At 33.6% G+C, this 20,050-nt stretch overlaps 2 protein-coding genes across 11 annotated transcripts in view; one reads left to right on the plus strand and one right to left on the minus strand.

Annotated features, from left to right (window-relative positions):
* The window catches only part of RUNDC3B (RUN domain containing 3B), a 115,940-nt gene extending 112,491 nt beyond the window's left edge, over nucleotides 1–3,449 (plus strand). For 5 of the 7 annotated variants that reach the window (XM_087821130.1, XM_087821135.1, XM_087821132.1 and 2 more), the window contains 2 exons: nucleotides 289–410; nucleotides 2,855–3,449. In XM_087821130.1, coding sequence (XP_087677256.1) covers nucleotides 289–410; nucleotides 2,855–3,000 — 268 coding nt within the window. In that variant the 3' untranslated portion in view covers nucleotides 3,001–3,449. The remainder of the gene's footprint in view (nucleotides 1–288; nucleotides 411–2,854) is intronic. The other 2 variants (XM_087821131.1, XM_087821134.1) reach the window with 1 other exon arrangement.
* Nucleotides 3,022–20,050, minus strand: part of SLC25A40 (solute carrier family 25 member 40) — a 38,135-nt gene continuing 21,106 nt past the window's right edge. The window contains exons 6-13 of one of the 4 annotated variants that reach the window (XR_015715177.1): nucleotides 18,972–19,039; nucleotides 17,247–17,371; nucleotides 16,422–16,595; nucleotides 13,371–13,480; nucleotides 10,682–10,763; nucleotides 8,912–8,992; nucleotides 8,364–8,532; nucleotides 5,929–6,015 (exon numbers count right to left, since the gene is read on the minus strand). Coding sequence is in view for 3 of the 4 variants with exons in the window: in XM_016218870.2 (XP_016074356.2) it covers nucleotides 8,423–8,532; nucleotides 8,912–8,992; nucleotides 10,682–10,763; nucleotides 13,371–13,480; nucleotides 16,422–16,595; nucleotides 17,247–17,371; nucleotides 18,972–19,039 (750 nt within the window). In the remaining variant the exon portion in view is untranslated. Of the gene's footprint in view, nucleotides 6,016–8,363; nucleotides 8,533–8,911; nucleotides 8,993–9,310; nucleotides 9,754–10,681; nucleotides 10,764–13,370; nucleotides 13,481–16,421; nucleotides 16,596–17,246; nucleotides 17,372–18,971; nucleotides 19,040–20,050 lie in introns of those variants that run through there. The other 3 variants (XM_016218870.2, XM_087821137.1, XM_016218872.2) reach the window with 3 other exon arrangements.

Raw genomic sequence — 20,050 nt, forward strand, 5'->3', positions numbered from 1 at the left:
CCCATTTCTTAACTAGCTGGATAATAAAAAACTGGTGCAGGGATTTAAGTTTATTTGAAAATGGTTTTCTTTTCCATTTTTAGTGGATTAAACAGATAGACCTCAAAAGGGGTGGAGGGAGAAGTATAATGGAGATCCTATTGCAGCCACGATAAAGACCAAGTTTAGAAGAGAACTGGGGAGAAATTAACCAGAAATTCAACAAATTGAAGAAAACCAGTAAAGAATATCTTTAGAAATTATATTTGTGAGAAGAAATTCAAGTAGTATTTCACTCTTGTTTTATAGAAAAAGTTACCAAAGTCTTGACCAGTTATCAGCTGAAGGTAGCCTTTCTCAGACTTCACTGGATCCAGGTCAGTCCCAAGAAGGAGATGGAAAACAAGACACGTTAAATTCAGTCAGTGAAGGTAAGGAAGAGAAATCTCTTTGAAATTCCTTTTTCCTGCACTGTCTTTGCTTTGGTTGCGGAGGACTGCTGAAGAGTAATAGCGGTATTTCTGTGAAGCGCGCCAAGAATGAAGCCGCCGCTGCAATTAAAAATGGTCTGCTCTTGTTTTTGTCTCACGTTTGTGGCTAACCTTGAAAGACTGTCTGTAGTTCACCTTTATTTCACTTCCTATTTACTCTTTCCTACCCACTCCAATTTGGCTTCTGTGTCTCCACTACTTACGGAAATGGCTTTTATCAAGGTGACTGGCCACTGCCATGGTGCTCAAGTGCTCCGCCTTCGACCTGTTAAACTTCTCAGTAGCTTTTGATGTAACTGACCGCTTTTGAGTAACTTTTGGTACATTGTTTATTGAGTACTCTGAAAAACTTGGGGAACAGACATAAAGGAGTTTTATTTTTTCCTATTACTGTTTTCAGATGTGCTCTGTCAGCCACTCTCCATTGGGTTACAACTTCCTGAACAATACCTTGGCCAAACTCCATAACTTCAGGCCATTTTCAGTGATTGCATTTCAGTTTCTAAGACTCAACCTATTCGCCTTTAAACTTCAGTAGTTTAGTTGGTCCAAAGTCCTTTTCTTTCCGACCCCCAGCATAAGCTAAACTGTGAATACAGCCCTTTGGGTTGGACCGGCCGTGCTGGTGTGACCCAGTGCTCACATCTTTCCTCTCCCCTTCTTCCCAGGCTGCTGAGAGCGCCAGGGAAGGTTTCTTTCTCACCTCGGGAGCCCGCGCTCCTTTGTCCCTCCGGTTCCTTCCCTGGCTTCTCCACTGCAGACGGCAGCACCGTAGGCATGATCCCAGATTCTCCTTTTCCCGCCTACAGCTGCAGGTCAATTTATGAGCAGGCTCAGGCGGCGCCTCATGCGACACGTGCTGTGCGCACTCGCCCGTCCCTTCCCCGCTGCCGCGGCCCTGCCTGCGCCAAGAGCACGCGTCCTGCGGAGGCTGCTGCCGCAGCTTTCTGTCTTTCAGCTCATTCCTGCCCCTCAGTCCATTCTCCATGCTGTAATCAGTGATCTTCGAAAACATAACACCCCACTGAAAACCACCCAGTGGCTCTCAGTGACAATCAGAATGAAATTCAAACTGCTTATCGTGGCATTGTAATTGTTGACAAAAAAGGATGAGTGTCATTTTTTTCAAGAAGCATTTATCAGGCACCTCATATATGACGGGTATGCTACTAACTACTAGTAGCTACTACATTTCATCACATCTACGACGCTTTGAGTTTTAAGATATACCATTATTGGCCAGCCAGGTGGCTCAGTTGGTTGAGTGTTGTCCCGCACACCAAAAGGTTTCGGGTTTGACTCCCAGTCGGGGCACATACCTAGGTTGCGGGTTCAATCCCTGGTCATGGCACATATGGGAGGCAAGAAGTTTTAAAACATGCACTACCTATTTTGTCAGGGGCACTGACCTCTTTTCCCTTAGATAGTCAAATAAAAAATGACAACAGCCAACACAGCTATAGCTGCCTGGTGTGAATGAATCAAAATTATACCTATTTTTTGGTCAAATCAGCAAAAAATGTATTTTTTGGTGTGCTGCAGAATTTTAGTGTAGTTCATATGCATGAGATGAAAAGGGTTGAAAATTGCTGCTGGTCTCATTTCTGGCTTCTAGCTCCTGTACCTCGGGTGCTAACTCTTCCCCCTGCGCCTGTTCACGCTGGTCCTCTGCAGCCTCCTCTGGCGTCTGCCTCGGGTGCTAGTCCACTGGAGCGCAGTTCCTTGGTCACTTTCTCCCGGCAGCTACTCTAATTGCCCCCGCCTGGACCTTCTGCTCTGGTTCGGATACTCTTCCCCTGAGCCTCCGTAACACCCCCGACTTAGTGTTCCCACTACACTTACTGAGTTTTAGAACTGTCTGTTTGTGCCTCTTTCCATTATATACTAAATTCCCTATTGGCAAGAAGTGATTTTTAAATTTATCTTTTTTATCACAATGCCTGGCACATAGAGTACACGCAGTGACTTCTAACTTAGTAACATTGTAGCAGTACCATATGAAGACTGAATAGCAATACATTTAAAACAAAACTGTTCTTGCTATAAAACAAAAATCAATTTTTGCTCCTAATGACTAATTTGTTTCTGTAAGGAACTACCAACTTGTCATCTGAGGCAAAGTTTTGTTAACCATGACAGTTTCTTTCCCCCATGTCAATAAATTGATTTTAAAATATTAACACAAAATTTAGCATACTTCTTATTTTTTAATCCATTGTATTTTATGTTTGTGCATATACATATATGTATTAGCCACTGTTGCCATAACTATTTCAAGAATATACAGTATTTTGTAAAATATGAAGTTTTTACTGGTTTTAGGTCCTTATTAGTATCATTCTTCAAGGACAACTAACTATTTGTTATTTTATCCTAATTTTTAGGTAAAGAAGATACTCCCTCATTACTTGGTCTCTGTGGGTCTCTAACATCAATGGCGAGTTACAAATCTCTAACTAGCCTCAAATCCAATGACTGTCTTGCAAGTCCTACAACAGAGATGACAAGTCCAGGCCTAACTCCATCCTGAAAAATTTTACATAAAAGCCAAAAGATTTTATGTTGCAAATGCTCTATTTACATAAGTTTGACTGCTGGGAAAACCTTTGGAGTTTTATATTGTTCTGGCACATGTCTGGAATTCTGTTGCTTAGAGGGTTCAATCTACTTCATGTAAACTGAGTGGAAAAAAATGATCCTGCCATTTTTCATTTAAAAATTCTTATATTTGTCACTGAGGAAGTTAAAAATGGATAGGCCTAAAAAAACTTTCAAAGGTCCTCTAAATTAATAATCCTTTGCAAATTGTACATTTTATTATTCAGTTGACTTTCATATATTTAAATGTATCATAACTGCCAGTTCAGGGTTTTATTCCAGAAACTTAAGCTAAGTATTTTCTTTCCTCTTTTATCCAATGATTAAAACTTCTAAAAATGACTTACTAATTTCATTAATTCCTTCCTATGTTCTGATGTTTAAAAGCCTTGTTTTTAATGTGAGAATATTCTCAGCTGCAGGTTGACAGTGGCTTATTCTTTAACAGTTTTTCTTTAACAGTTAATTATAATTTGGTATCAACTAAACATTCCATTTAACATTTTATGGACTTTGTAGGAATGTGCCTTTAGGCAGTTACTAAGTTTGTTAGGGTCCTAGGGAAAGTATTTTACAGTATTTAGGCCATTTATGTAAAATAAATAAATTTCTTATCTTTGTTTCCCCCAAATTTTCATAAAAGGTTATCAGTTAAAAAACATGACCAAATATGCATCAAAAATTAAACATTAAAAAAGTGTAGAACAGATATTGAAAAAAGTATTTGATTAAGAAAGGTTTCAAATTGAATCAAGTATCTAAGAAGCTTTTAAATTAGGATCAGTAGGTAATCACCATACTTAACAGTGTCTGGCATACAGTGCTATTTTCTGTCCCTTGTGGGCTAGTGAATTGTGTCATGTGTGGTCATGTATGTTTTATAGCTTTTATCATTATTCTGCCATAATCTGATTTTAAAGTTAATGTTAAAAATCTCTGCAATTCTACAGGTAAAAAAAAAAATTAGTTTTCTTTTTTTTTAAAAAAGCTATGAGCTGTATTTCAAATGTTTTTTGCAATTTTTGGAACTATACATTTTTGTCCCTAAAAATTCCACCGGATTGGAAGAGAAAATGTGTTAAGTATATTTTCTACAGTGAGTAATATGAGGAAAACATGAGTTGTGCCAAAGAAATTTTATACATTGTTTACATGAAGAGGCGACCATACTTACTGGGGATTTATGTGCTATTTTTGTTTATTAATAAAACATTAAATACAAACTTAGTAGCTTTGACATAGAGGAAGAATGTGCCTCCTAAAGCAGTTTATTTTTATTGAGAGGAGGCAAGTGCTGAACTTAACTACGTTCATTCTTTGTATTAGAAATGTTGGAGTGCGGTGGTTCTCTGCAGTCTTTAGAGCTTTACTCTCATAATTTGGAATTTAAGATAATAAATAGTTACAAGGCTAGTCTTATACATAAGACAGTTCAAACAATGTCATTCCAGGAACAAAGGGGGCCTAGAAGCCCTTAAAATAAGTTATCTTAGATGTGCCAGACTACTCAGAGCTTTATTCTTTTAGCTTAAGGCTTTTGTACTTGTAGAAATGCAAATATCAAGAAATGGTACCTTTAATCTCTTAATTCTGAATACCTTACTGTAAGGTATCCAAAGCAGTTTTTACTCAGCATGGGGGGTGGAAGGTATAAAATGAGGACAGTGGAAATCTTGGGAGGAAGAAGTGAGAAATGGTTAAGGAGGGAAACTTCAAAACTTTTAGGCTGGCCTTAAGCACTATTGCTGTTTTCCTAAGAACTTTCAGAATGTTTAAATGCTTTATCATTCACAGTCCAGTCTCAACTTGACATTTTCCTTCAATAATTTAAAAAAATCATTGTTAAATTTTTTCCATACATTTTTATAATACAGAAAGTTAATTCAAGTTTCCATAATTGATACAATTTTTCAATTTGTCTAATGTGTACTGTAACTTGTGCATCTTAACATGCTGCTCAATGCAGATTTAGACATGACACCTGAGGATCATGACTTTTCCTCCTTTCTTGGAGCTCTTGGTATAAAATTCATCTGCTACTGTGAATTAAGTTTTCTACACAGTTCACTTCACACTAGTTATAGAGATAGTTAATGTGTGCATGAGGAAACAACTATGTCTCAATCTTTAGTTCTGGGTAGTGTTCCTTGTTCATATACCCTCCTCCAAATAGAATGCTGAATTATATGCTCATATTTCCATGTGTATTTTGTTGCTTTGATGTATTATACTTGTTGCATGTATATTAAACATTTTGTACCATGCATTTAGTGGTCTTATTTTATCCTTAACATAAAGTTACTTGATTCAGGTTGCACAATGAACTGACAAATATGGTGAAAGTACATTACTTAACACCTAAAATACTAATATGAAAATGGTTTCAGAGAAATCCTTATTTCAATTCATATAAAATGAAATACATTTTAATTTTTATAAAACATGACACACTTTAGAATATACAACTACTGCTGAAGTGGTACAGTTCAGCAGCGGCTCTGACAGTGTTACTGACTAGATTATACAGTGGCCCTTTGCTTTCTCACCTGTCACATGGAAACATCACCATCTTCTCAGCACCTGCGTGAAGGCATCAGGAAGATGTCAGCACTAAAGGAAATCATATGTATGTTTGTAATAGGTAAGTGCCAAATGCAAGCTACTAATTACGATGGACAGAAACCTTAAGTCAGTTTGTAAGTCATCTTTATTAGATTTACATACAAGTTTTCAAGTGGTTGAAAATGCCTCACATTAACAACTTATGGAAATTCTTTATAAAGTTCCTATCATTAGGTAAAAATCTCCAATTTTGATAAACTAATACACTGGATTACCTCTGAAATGTCACATATCTGCTTTGAAAATCAGGGCTTTGAGTTAGTTCACTTTGCTCTTCCTCTAAGCACAGCAGCTTCTATGTAGGTGCAGCATTTGTTCTTTTTAACTGATAGAAAGGGGGAGATAAAATTATATCGATGTCATTAACAGTACCCTTTAAAAGCATATTTTAGTCCAAACCAAACTTGAGATTGTTTTAAAATAGGTCACCTTATTGTAAGTCATATTTCCCATACTGTCAGTTACTTTTCTAAAACCCAACTCTAACAAACAACTAAAACCAAATTTTCACTACACAACACTTGGCCTACTACGAGACATACGGTGTTCTCTGTTGTACTACTGCTACCCTATTTTCTTTCATTAAAAAGAAATGCTGATCTTGCAAAGAACACACCAATACCCCAACTCTGTAATTATTAGAGCTGTACCCCAAATCTTTCCTTCATTTCCTGTTGCCTTCTTGTTTCTCCTCTGGTACGCAAAGCCTCTGACTGCACTCCCAATCTGATCTGCCACATCGCCACGTATACCCTTCGCTCAAACCACTGGGGCACATCCCATTGCCGGCCTCCAGGTTTATTTGACTTGAGTCACCTGTCCTGATCCTCCAAGCATCTCCTGCCCTCTCCCCCTCCACTCCAGGTAGAGTGGAGAAGCCCTCACTTTCCCCTTACTCCCCTTGCAGACCTCCAGGAATCACAGATCTGAAACCTACTTGAGGCCAGCGACAGTTTCTGACAGTTTGTTGTTGTCTTTTTTTCCTGTCACCATTTATACCCCCAACACCCTGAAACCTCTTATCTCCAGTGTTTTTCATACTGCCTATCACATTAAAGGTCTCAATAAATGACGAATGACAGATTACATTTTGGAAAAAAGTTCAACAGTGATAGACTACATTTTCCCACATCCCTGGAATTTGTGCCCTGGAAAGGAGGGAAGAATTTAAAGGAGTCATATGTGATTAAGTAAGCATAGTGAATAATTTTCCTAGAAATAAAAGGAAAATTTATTTTAACTCTATACTCTTAAAAAGTCAAATGTGTATTATATGAAAAGTAGCAAACATAATACCTGAGTAAGATATTTCTTCTTAAAAATATACACATAAACTTACTTTGTTAGAAAATTTATCATTAATAAAATGAAACTGTTTCCTTTCAGGAACATTACCAAAAATACAATTTCTGGCCAAACTCTTTTTGGTTGCTACTTTTTTTTTAACAAAAGTATTAATGCTTATTTACTAAAGTACAGAGAAAGCTGAAGCTTTCTTTCATTCAGATAACACTTCATGTGTTAGAAAAACTACTAGGGAATTAGATGAAAGCTACTTTAGCCATAAATGATAAGAATTTTCCACGTGCCATCAGTATTGGGGTTGGGGTACAAATTTCCCTTCTGGTATTTATAAGTGATAGTAAGTTGAAATATGTGACTGCTTTTTGAAGCATAGTTCTAAATCTCAATATTTCTGCTTTTTTCTACCAATAAGTTATCAAAAAGAAGCAGAGCAAAACCAAGGTAAGTTTAATATTGTTAAATAGCAATATTCAAGATAAACAGTCATACACACATTATATGAAAATATTTAGCTAAAGGCACAGTGATAATTTTAATTTATGCAAAATATTTTAATGAAAATAAAAGTTCAAATCATAAATAATTTTTATGAATATTTATGTTGCACATTTAAGGTAAATCAACACAGGATAAAAACAAAAGGTTACATACAAATCCCATATAGTTTATTTTTGGTAAAACATACGAGCTCTTTTCTACTGTAATACAAATACATTAATTCCCCTGTGAATACTAGAGACTTAACATCTAAATATATTACCTATTTTAGGGGGGAAAATGTTTCACATTTTAATAAAATACACATAGACTGCAATAAAGTGCATTTCTTACAGTGTGTATATCCTAAGAAAGTCAAACAAATATAGAAAAAGAATATGATTTCTTGTCCTGCCATAATCTTTTTATTTCATTCCTATAGTCATAAGCTAAATTTCTTAGGCATTAGCCTACAGTGACCAAAAACTTTCTTCAGGTAAACTGCCTGTTTAATCTCTTGTTCTAGCATACTAATGTGACATGCATATCACCAAGGGAAATTCTGTGACTGATATTGTATTAATAATATCAAATTTAATATGGTTCGATTTCAGTTCAGGGCACATGCCTGGGTTGCAGGCTTGATCCCCGGCTAGGGGTGTGCAGGAGGCAGCAGATTGATAGAACGAAGTTGATGTTTCTCTCTCATCGGTGTTTCTCTCTCTCCCTCTCCTTTCCTCTCTCTCTAAAATCAAAACATTTTTAAAATATTAGGATAACAAAATTTATTTTAAAATAAGAATTATGATTTAGAGTCAGGTTAGAAATTTCTATTTAAATTATCAGCAAAAAAGATACAAAATCATTGTAAGGTAAAATAAAGCTTCTTGCCTAAGAGTCTCCACCTTATTATTTGGCCATGGTTATTTCAAGTTGAAACAGCATCACTATTATTGCTGTCCTCGAGCATTTTGTTTCTGGAAAAAAGCCTTTCCAAATTCATATGTACTGATCATAATGGCACAAGCAGGAGTAACTTTAATTAAACGGGGAATTAGGCCTGCAAAGAGAATAGAAAAATATCAGAACAAATTTTACCTTATTTTTAAAAACTTATTGATTTGGTTTCATTCTTATAATGATCAAATTAAAGAAGTGATATATCAAATATTGTGACATAAACTGGTATCAAAGAACAAGGTAAACTTACTCCCAACCTCCTCATTTAACTCCATGTTACTTTATATAGAAATTTTATCTTATTGTTATTAAATCTATTGTCATTTAACATTTTTAAACTTAGAAATGATGTTTAGGAGGAAATCATAAATGTGAATTATTTTCAATAATTTCCTGCTGAAAAGTTAATTTAGGAAGGATAGATTTAAAAGTAAAAGTAATAATTTTATTCAATGACTTGGTAAAGCAAATATTCTTACCTATAAATAATCCAGAAAACCCATTCTTAGCAACAATGTTCTTCATTATAGACCAGGTAGACATATGCAAAGGCATAGATACTAATGGTTAAAAAAAATGATATCACTGTAAATTAACAATTCTAATGCAGATATTACATATAAGATAGTATTTGGCCTTTGGGGGTTATATTATTTCAATACAATAAGAACAGAAGTTTATCTAAAAAGTTATTTTAAATCTTATTTTTAATAGTTGGATTCATTAAAAAGAAAATTTAGAAAAAGGTTAAGTTTAAAGGTGTACAGAACTAGGTACAATCAAGGGGGAATATACAGAAGGCTTCTTCTGAACTGATGTTTTTTTTCTTAAGCTTGATATAGTGGGTATCCTTTATACTTTTTTCCACATCTTAAAAAGTTTCATAATGAAAAATTTTAAGATGTATAGAAATATTCATGGGGTTCTCAAAGCCAAAAATAACCATTTTTCATTAGATTCTTATTGCACACATTAAAAATTTTTATTTTATTAAAAAGAGGTTCTGAGGAAAATGGTTTATTCTCCCTAGTAAGGTCCTGCTTTATTAAGACCTTTCTGAATAGATGTGCCAGTCTTGAAATAAATTAGGTCAGTCCTGTCTCCTCCAAAGGGCATATTTATCCTTTAACAGTAGCATCTCACTTATTTGCAACCAGTCACATAACTGAAGAATTGAAATAATTCATTTGCATTAAAAAAACACAACAGCAAAAATAGATGTCACTGAGGTTCAAACATAAAGCTTATGAATGAGGTTTTGGCCAGGTAGCTCAGTGGGTTAGAGCGTTGTCCCGATGCGCCACAGTTGCAGGTTCAGTCCCTGGTGAGGGCACATATAGGAATCAACCAATGAGTGAATAAGTGGAACAACAGATATATGTCTCTCTGTCTCAGTCTTTCTCTCTGTAGAATGAATGATGATGATGCTAGGGCGTAGGAAGGTAGAAGGCTTGCACCTAAAACAGGGAAGTGGGGAGGGGACTAGACTTTGGCAAGGACAAAGCTCTCACTAATATTCATCAGACTTCTTTTCAGAGGTCTATAATCAGGTTTTTTTTCAAAATTAGAATACTTATTTTACTTTGTAAGCAAAATATTCTGGTGGGTTAGAATGACTTATTTACATTATAATAGGCTTATCACAAGGCTTATATGACAGAATTTTATAACGGATCATTTCCAATGGGTGTGCTACACTTTCTACAGATAATAATGACAGATCTAGTGGATGCAACCAAGAGTACACTTTTGTTCTAGAAGAAATTAAAGGTTATAAAGAAGTAAAAATAGATGTGATAAGCAGGAAAAAAGCACTGAAAAAAGGGAAGCTAAAAATAAACAGAAAACAAAAAAAACACACAAATAAAATGTATACACATACTAATTAAAACGCATTAAGAGAAAAAGGTTTCCCAGTAATTTACTATCCTTCACCCTGATTTGTTCAGATTTATTTGAAAAGCAAACAAGAAAACCTTATATAATTTAATCTTCTACATAGAGCAGGTATAAGACTTAACTGATGGCAAGCAAAACCCACAAGACTTTAAGACTGCTTAATTTTTTTGTTTGGATTTAGAGTATTTTTCCCTAGGTATTCCATTCTAAGAGTATATTAGTTTCAGTTAAAGAGTAATAAAGCAGAGGGGAAAAAATCTTATCCCTATTTTAGATATTCCTAACTTAGTATCTGAAAAGAAAACCAAAAATTGTCATGGCATCTTAAAAATGTTTTAAATTAAACTTACTTTTATGACTTTTATACATCCAAAGTTCTGTCTGCTTTTGTGTTTTTACCACATCAAATGGCAAAGTTGCAACGGCTGCAAACTATCAAAGAGTAAAATTGATTAATTTAAATCTGCCTTTAAATTTTTTCTAAAATTACATTCTCTTAATTAGCACATTCATTAGTAAGGATAATACTGAAAAGCATAACTAAACTGAAACTTAAAATCAGATATATTTAAATAAAAGCTTTTATTAAAGAAAATAGATGTATGTCTTATGTATTTCTCCCAAAATTCAGGAGTAAGTAAAGTCTCAGAAAACTTCCCCTACTTCCCTGAGGTCAACAACTACTAGTGGCAGAGAAGGAATTCCAACCAGACCTCTCTGACTCAAAAACCAGTGTTCGCAAACCCTGGTGTGCCTGTCTTCCACTACTCCTTTACGATACATGAAGGTGTAATACACATTTTAAAGCAGAAATTCTCAAGTATCTTGCAAGCACTTAAAATTTTCTAACAAATGTTTAAAAAACAAATAAAAAATTAAATTTAAATAAAGAAAATGGACTTTGAACCTTTTTAGTTCTATATACCTTTTTATGAATTTTGACACATTTATCAAATATCATTACAATAATTCACAAATAACGTTTATGAAAACTTATCTCAAAATGAACCAATTTAACAATTATTTTCACAATGACCTAATTAAGAAAGTTTTTTTTAAAAGTAATTAAAATCCCTTAAGAATGTCTCATAATATTTGATATAATAGCCATGCACAGTAAATAAAACCTGGTCTTTTATTTTGCTTCTGGACTCACATGTGATAAATACACTCCTAAAATGACCCTTAAAATAATTTATATTTTATTTCAACTGAAAAATGTTGATTTAAGTTCTTGAAATCAGTTTCAAAGATCTCAGGTAAGATAAGTCAATTATTGTGCCTCCACTTACACAATCTCTGACACTTTCTAAAATGATGGGGTGTGGTTTAGGTTATTCTGTTTTCTGACAGGAAGTATGGACACTGTCCACTGACATACTTTTTTTTGTTTTAATCCTCACGTGAGGATATGTTTTTACTGATTTTAGAGAGAGAGGAAAGGGGGGGGAGAGAGAATCATTGATGTGAGAGAAACAATGAATGGTTGTCTCCTACATGTGCCCCAACCAGGGATCGAACCCACAACCTTTTGGTGTACCAGACGACACTTCAACTGAGCCAGGGCCACTGACATACTTTTTCTGTTGCAGAGACAAATTTTTATTTGAAAAGGCAGCAGCAATATTTTCTAGATCATTAAAAGGCAGTAGCAATATTTTCTAGATCATTAAGTTTTTTAAATCAATCTTTTATGTTAAACAGAAGTAGTTAAAAAAAAAACTTCATATTACTGGAAAGCTGGAAAAACATGCTAATGCCATTATTAAACATTTTTTTTTTTAGATATTAAGCATTTATGTGTAAGTTAATTGGTGCTGTAATTCCAACTGTTAGGAATTTCTAAAAATAAACAGTACTTGTTTTTCTTCATAATGGATTAAGATACAAATTAAATACAATTAAATTACATTTAATCATCTCATAAGAGGGATAATGAAAAGAGTTTGCTGGCATTAGAACTATTCAAGTTGTTATAAAAAGTAATTGCTCTTTTGCATTAATAGGCTTATAACCCACTAGGCCTAGTTTGACAGATCTCAGACCTGGGTATATTCAAAGCTACACTTTGAGCTCAGTCATAATGGCTTTCTTATCCTAAATTTTCTGATACAATTATTCCAATATTTTCTTGCCCGTCTCCATCTTCACTCTTGTTTTTATTTGATTCCAGCATGTCAACACCTCACTCTAAGTCATCACAAATTCATTTTGTAAGTATGTGGATACAAGAAAACTCTCTGTGGCCAAAATTATGGTGATATGAATCTGCACAAAGTCTACTACATGACTTCCCATTATGTGGAGGAGTGGAAAGGGAGAACTCTCTACTACCCCAAAAATGGTCATTTGAGATTCCTCCCTTTCAAATGTAATTTTTGTTAAAATTCTTTTAAGAAGTACTTAGCCAGCCCAGGCCAGGTAGCTATGCTGGTTGGAGTGTCGTCCCAATACACCAAAGTTGTGGGTTCAATTCCCAGTCAGGGCACATACAAGAATCAACCAGAGTGCATAAATAAGTGGAACAAATCGATGTTTCTCCTCAAATCAATTTAAAAATATTTTTTTTAAAAAGTACTTAGTTAAAATGTTCCCAAAAAAGCAGAAATTAGCAGATGAGAATGAAATTATATTTATTCAACTCAATTATACATATGAGATGACACTCCATTCAATATTACCTAGTTAGACCTGGCATTTAATGAACAAATTGCAAAATATCTTGTAATAACAAAGCACTATTTAAACTATTGTAATTATCATAACTGTAGTTATCTAACAAGTCCAAAAGTTGTTCAGAATAATATAATAAAGTATTTGTAATACAGTAAAAACATAGACAAAGTGCATTTTACAATATTTGAATGGCTAGTAATTTATTTCCTCAAAATAGGATTGTCAATACTCAGAAAATTTTTAAAGCAGTGCAGCTCAAAAGTGTTATCTCAATAGACATGAAATGCTATACAATATTTTGTTCTGTTTTAATAAGACAATTATCATCATTCTGGCATATTAACAACAAAAGAATAAACTTACAGAACCAGACAATGCCCCTGAAGTAAAGTTGATCATAAATGTCGGTTCATATAAACCAGATTTCTCACACAACCACTTCTTTAAAACTTCATAGTTATACCAGTACATTGCTATAAAAACAGAATGAAATGAACTTGTATTTAGAAATGAAATGTGGACTTTGAAGAAAATATTTATGAGGTTTTCTATTAAAGGAAAAGAGACATTCTAACCTTAACACACCTTGCTTTCTGTTTAGACACATACCAGATGAAATTTTAAAAAAAGGAACCAAATTCTCAGTGATATTCTAGCAGTCTTACAAACAAAAAAACTATGCATTGGTGAAGTAGGACTTTAACTTCAAAACCTGACAAAGACAGTAGGAGAAAGGAAAAGTACAGGCCAATGTCATTCATGAACCTTGGTGTCAAATCCTACAGAAATTAAATAATAAAAAGCAACTAAAGCCAGGGGAATTTCATGAAAGATCATACACTGTGACTAAAGTGGGTTATCTGAGGAATGTAAAGGAAGCAAATATAATAAATCCTTTAGGTGCCACACACCACACTGACAGAACCGCGGGATCGCTTTCATTTAAAGCAAAGAAAGAAATTGTTTGGAAAACTAGTCTTAAAAGAGAACTTCTTTAGATAAAGGACATGCATCAAGAACCAATACCAAAAATACTTACTAATGGTGGAACAACAGAATTACTTCCTTTAGAAGAAGGAAAATGATAGGATGCAACATTATCATTACTACTATTCAAAACTTTACTGGGAAGCCCAGTAAGATGAAACAAATAAGAACTATAATGACTAAAAGCGAAGAAACAAAGTAGTTATAATTTACATGTTACTGTCTACATAGGAAACCCAAAAGATATGAAGACAAATGAGAATTTGTAACAGTTTTAAAAATAGCTGAACATAAGCTAGTAGAGAAAAATCAATTTTAACACTGCCTCAGCCATAAGATTTAGAAAACCCTTTTTGTGTTTTTTTTAAATAGAGATTTTAAAATAGCTACCAGAAGTTGGGAAAGGGTGGGTGTACCTACAAATGAATCTTGTTTTTTAAGTGGTATATAACCTTTTTTGAAGAAAATTTTAAATCTCTACTGAAATACTTTAAAGAACAGTTATATCTAATAAAGAGATATGACATTCCTAAGGGAAACATAAGGCAATATCAAGTGGTTTTTATAATAATGCACTAGTAATTTAGACAGTACTGTGGTATTAGCACAGGATTAGATATACTGGCCAGTGAAACAGACCCATGCATACATCAAAATTTGCTATGTCAGAGGTGATGCTGCAAATCACTGCAGAAAGTATGGTTATTCAGTAAATGATGTTGGGATAACTATGTACCCACTTGTTGGGGAAACGAGTACTTATTTCACTCCATAACCCCAAATCAACTGCCAATGAAACAGTGTCCAATCTCAATAATCAGAAAAATGTAAGTTAATGAGATCACCACTTTAAATTACTAAACAAAAATTAAGAACCATGACAATGAAAGTTGGGGAAGGTATGAAGTGAAGCTGGTAGGTGTGCAGATCTGCACAAACACTTTAGAAAAGAGCTTGATATTATCTAATCAAATCTAATACTGGAGAAATTCTTGTATAGTAAGAGACTGTTCACAGCAGCATTGCTTACTTGCTTACTCATACATAAATGAGTAAAACTAAAGAAAACAGTTACACATAAAAATAAGAATAAACCTTAAGAAAATTTAAATAAAATAAGCAATTTTTAAAGTTCAAAAACAGGCAAAACTAAATAATACACTGTTGAGCAATAACACATATGTGGTAAAACTATTTTTAAAAATCAAATCAATGATAAAGAAAAATTCAATATAGTAGTTACGAGTGGGGATGTAATAGTGGAGGGAATATATGTGGTTTCATGATTTTAAAAATTGCAATGTTCTAGTTCATATATTGAAGTGGTGACTTCATAGGTGTTCATTTTATTAGTATGCTTTATAATTTATACCTATGTTACTTTTGCTGTGTCAAATATCATATAATACAAACATAAAAAATACACTAATTATACATTGTATGTTTCTAAACAACATAATAACTGATCATAAAATGTTAAAGAAAAACACTAATGAAAAGGGAAAGATGCACAGAGATGTGAATGAGAGAAGCAAAAGAAAGGATTAACTCAAGAGAACAAAAGGAAGCATAACATTAATGCAAAGGTCCTTACTGATTTTACTCAGTCTAAATGAAAACTCCCATAATACACAAGAGAAATAGTACTGAAGTGTGCACATTCTACAAGTTATTTGTTAGCTTTATTTACACTTCTTTTTCATGATTTTCACCCTTTGCATAATTGAATGATTAGCACAATCTTCTATCAGGTTTATAACAGTCTTGTTTACAGGACACTCATTTAATGGGAAAGACTTTTACCTTTGATAACTGAAAAAAGTAGGAGTCAATATTATTCACAGGTAATTTTTTAAATATAGTTTTACTGATTTCAGAAAGAGGAAGGGAGAGGGAGAGAGAGAGAGAGAAACATCAGTGATGAGAGAGAGTCACTGATCGGCTGCCTCCTGCACACCCCTCACCAGGATCGAGCCCGCAACCTGGGTTTGTACCCTGATCAGGAATTGAACCTCGATCTCCTGGATCATAGGTCGATGCTCAACTGCTGAGCCATGCTGGCTGGGCAACAGATATTCTTAAATGTGTTTTGTGATCTTTTGATTTGGAGTAGTTTACCTACCTTACTAATTATGACTCACTTAGAATTAAAGACAGTTTGTATTATGTAAATAGAAATAAATACCAATTAATGTTTGAAGAGAAATTAAACACAAGAAGAAAATAAAACCAAGCTTGAATTAGAAACCATTCAATAAAGACTCATAAAGCCCTGAGAACACAACATTGAACTAGGAGTTTGTGGTTACTGAAGAAGATAGCTCACCCTTAGCCTTGAGGGACTTAAAATATAGTTGATTTTAAAGTAATATATAAATAAGACAAAGCCATTTAAAATTTAGCAGATACTAATAAGATAAATCCTACCTGAGAATGGTACATCTCTAAGAATAGTAGGAGCCCAGCCCTTCCAAAGCGAAATCCAACCTTCTTCAGATACTTCTTTGCTGACAAATTGATGCAGTTCCTTGTAAGAAAACTTCTTAGATTGCATCTTGGTTCTTATCAATTCTAATGGACTTATTACAGTTACTGCACCAACTAATACAAACAAATATTAAAAAACAAAACCAGAGCCATGTACTATGCAAACACACATGCAAAATTAATAGTTTATGCATTTTATATTTTAAACTTCTATTCTGAAATGTCTGCAAACCTTAAAATCAAGTACCTAATGCCAACATACTGGTACAGATTTTTTTCCTTGAAAAAGGTATTTCTTAATAAAGGTTTTCATATAACTTACTCTTTCTGGTTTCAACTCTTTCAAGAGCAGTTCCAGAAATATCATACATTACTCCAACTCAGAGAAAAATGTCCTTCTGCATAGAGGCAAATTTCCTTCTGAATAAACACTGAATCTCAAAATCAATAAAGAAAATGATTCAGGACTTTGCCATCAATTGGACGCCATCCTAAAATCTAGAATCTAAAGTTAAAAGTCTAAATTCATTCTAAAATCTCTGTCCAAAATTTGATAGGAATGGGTTGATCCCATTTCATTCTGATAGCAATTACCATACCATATGATTTCTAGAGTATAAATATTAACAAATTAGTACAAACTACAAATGCACAGTATATATTACCAATACTTTGAATTTTGTACAAATTCTCTGTGAATGTCAAAATTTTAAAAGAAGCTTTGAACAGAAATCAAAATGAAAATATAGTAAACTTATTACTTACATCTGGCCACAACTCCAGCAACAATTGGTATGCGGCTTTCATTTTCTCCTAATTTAGACCTCAGGAGAGCAGTTAATTGATCATAGCAGGTAAAATAAATAACGGTGGCAGGAATTGCCATTACTCTGTCAGAAACACACAAACAAAAAGATTTACATAAAATATATGTAAATATATTATTAAATTCAAGCTAAATTCCTTATATTTTGTATAAGCTGAAAACCAGAACGAATCACTCTCTGAGATCAATTTTTCTTTTATTTAAAATATTAACTCAGTAGGCTACAAAAAAATTTAAAATAGGTATCTTCCCTCCAAAAGTTTACATTCTAGTTGTGAAAATAAGTCCATGTATCAGTGAGATCAAAAGTAGGAAGAGATAAAGGAGGACACACTTCTCTATCTCCTAGACTTGTTCTATCTGTTTTTGGTCTCCCAAATCTTCCCTCCCAATTATATTCCATAACATGAAACTCACTAATGTAAAAAGTGCTACAGCAATTGTAAAATACCTGCTTACAAAACTGGAAATAAATTACAATTAATGATGGCAGACTTACATATACTAGTACTGAGGAAATTCCGATGACATTCTTTATCAAAAGGGAATTATTAATTAAATTAAACAGAGTTACAGGCACTGTCATGTCATAAACATTAATGCAATAAGAAATCTGTCTATGTTTATAGACTAACTAAAGGACATTCACAGACTATACTTTGGAATGCCTAATGTTCTTTAATGAAATTTGATGATGAGAATTTACAAATACGATTGACTGCTGGTCTTGGATCTACCACTGACTTTATAACCTTAAGCAGTGTTTAAAATATATGCCTCTAAGTAGGCTATCAAAAGAAAAATTAGAAAGAAACAAGGTATATAAGGGCAAGGTATTAGTTGGGACATTTAATTTGGCCTTACTAGTTTATCACATTAATTCATATAATAGCTAGTTAGTAGAGAATTAAAATTATCTGGAAAAGGAAAAGTATACTTACCACAATATTTCATTATTTTAGTATAATAAATAAAAAGTCAAACACCAAATTCTTAATTTCTGAACAAAAAAGTTATGCTTGTGCACCATACAAGAAGCCGGGCTGCTCAAATCTTCTACATGTTCAGGAAGGCATTATTTGCATGCTTGACCTTTGGCCAACTCCAAGAAATTTAGCCCTTGGAATATTCCCCATTACAAGGTTTTTCTGTATACCTGTAGCACTAATCCAACTTGTCTAGATTGATTTGTGCAAATGATGTGATTTTTGGTAAACATATGCTTTCCTTTTAGGGGTCTGGAGTTTTGGTAATCAGAGTTGGTCACAAACATTGAATATGCCTATGCAATCAACCCTCAATAAAAGCCCTAGACTTAAAATTCAAGTGTGTTTTAAGGCAGAAACACTTTAAACAGGATGCTGTAGTTCAATGCTGAAAAAATAAGCACATCCTGTGCGAGGTCATAAAGCAGCCTGTTGCCTGGTCAACTTCATCTGTGTTTTTTTAACAAAATCACAGACATGAATATACCCTTCTTAGGTCCTGTGAGTCCTAGCAAATCATCAAGTGTGTTGGTGGTTATGGGACTAACAAAACAATGCTGTAAAATATGAAAAAGTTCTAAAATTAAAAATGTACAATTTTGTTTAAGCATGCAGATTATAAAGCAAAACAAAACACCACCATCATTTAGTAAAAGAAAATATTAAATTTCAACTTACAAGGTAGGGGGAAGGCCACTCCACAGGGATTTAATGCCCTCATTTCGAATGATTTTCAAAAAGGCATCCTGAAATTATAATAGGAGAAAAGTAATCAAAATATAACCCTAAACCCGATATACAGAAAGTTTATGCTAATAATTGATTGGTAATTTGATTCTCTCAAGTGTTTGTTTCTAAAATATAAGCTGCTCAGATTTATGAATGGCCAATCTTTTTCTTTTTTTTAAGGAATTGTCCTCAACTTTCAAACACAAGTAAAGCATTCTGGATGATACTCTCTGTTTACAAATTTTTTTTTTTTTTAAATAAGAGAAAATCTTCAGGTCTAAGGTTAAGTAAAGAGTACTTAGACTTGACATTTTCTATGATCTATCTAGAAAAACACTGAGAAATTAAACTTAAAATTTAAAACTTTTATTCCATGAAAGACCCTATCTAAGAGGATAAAAAGACAAGTTAAAGAGTACGAAAAAGTATTTGCAAACCACATTTTTATGAAAGAAAAGGGGATATGTATAAGTTCAGTAACTAAAAGTAACCTCAGTGGATGATCTGACCATAAATTCCTAAATGGGCAGTCATACCCCAGGCATTCTTTTGTAAAATATTTATTTTTGATTTAAGCAAGTTCTAGCCATTGTTTTTGTGCATCTAGGTTAACACACTCTTTGAAATCCCTATTATTTGTTATTAATAACAAAATCCTTTCAACTACACCTGAGTTTATGCTAATAAGGCAATTTTTTGGAAAGCCCCCAGATAACCACAAGGTGGGAGCTGGTTGCCAGGGGAACCAACCAAGCCAGTACAGGTATACCTAGGAGATATTTCAGGTTCAGCTCCACACCACTGCAATAAAGAGAGTCATGCAAATTTTTTGATTTCCCAGTGTATATACAAGTTATGTTTACACTAAAATGTAGTCTATTAACTGTACAATAGCATTATGTCCAAAAATGTATACATCTTAATTTAAAAAACCCTTTACTGCTAAAACTGCTAATCATCATCTGAAACCAGCAAATTGTAAATTTTTTGCTGGTGGTGGGAGTTGCTTCAATGTTGATGGCTGCTGA

This window comes from Miniopterus natalensis, chromosome 10, assembly GCF_054644295.1.
Source record: "Miniopterus natalensis isolate mMinNat1 chromosome 10, mMinNat1.hap1, whole genome shotgun sequence".
In the NCBI taxonomy this organism is placed as follows: Eukaryota; Metazoa; Chordata; class Mammalia; order Chiroptera; family Miniopteridae; genus Miniopterus; species Miniopterus natalensis.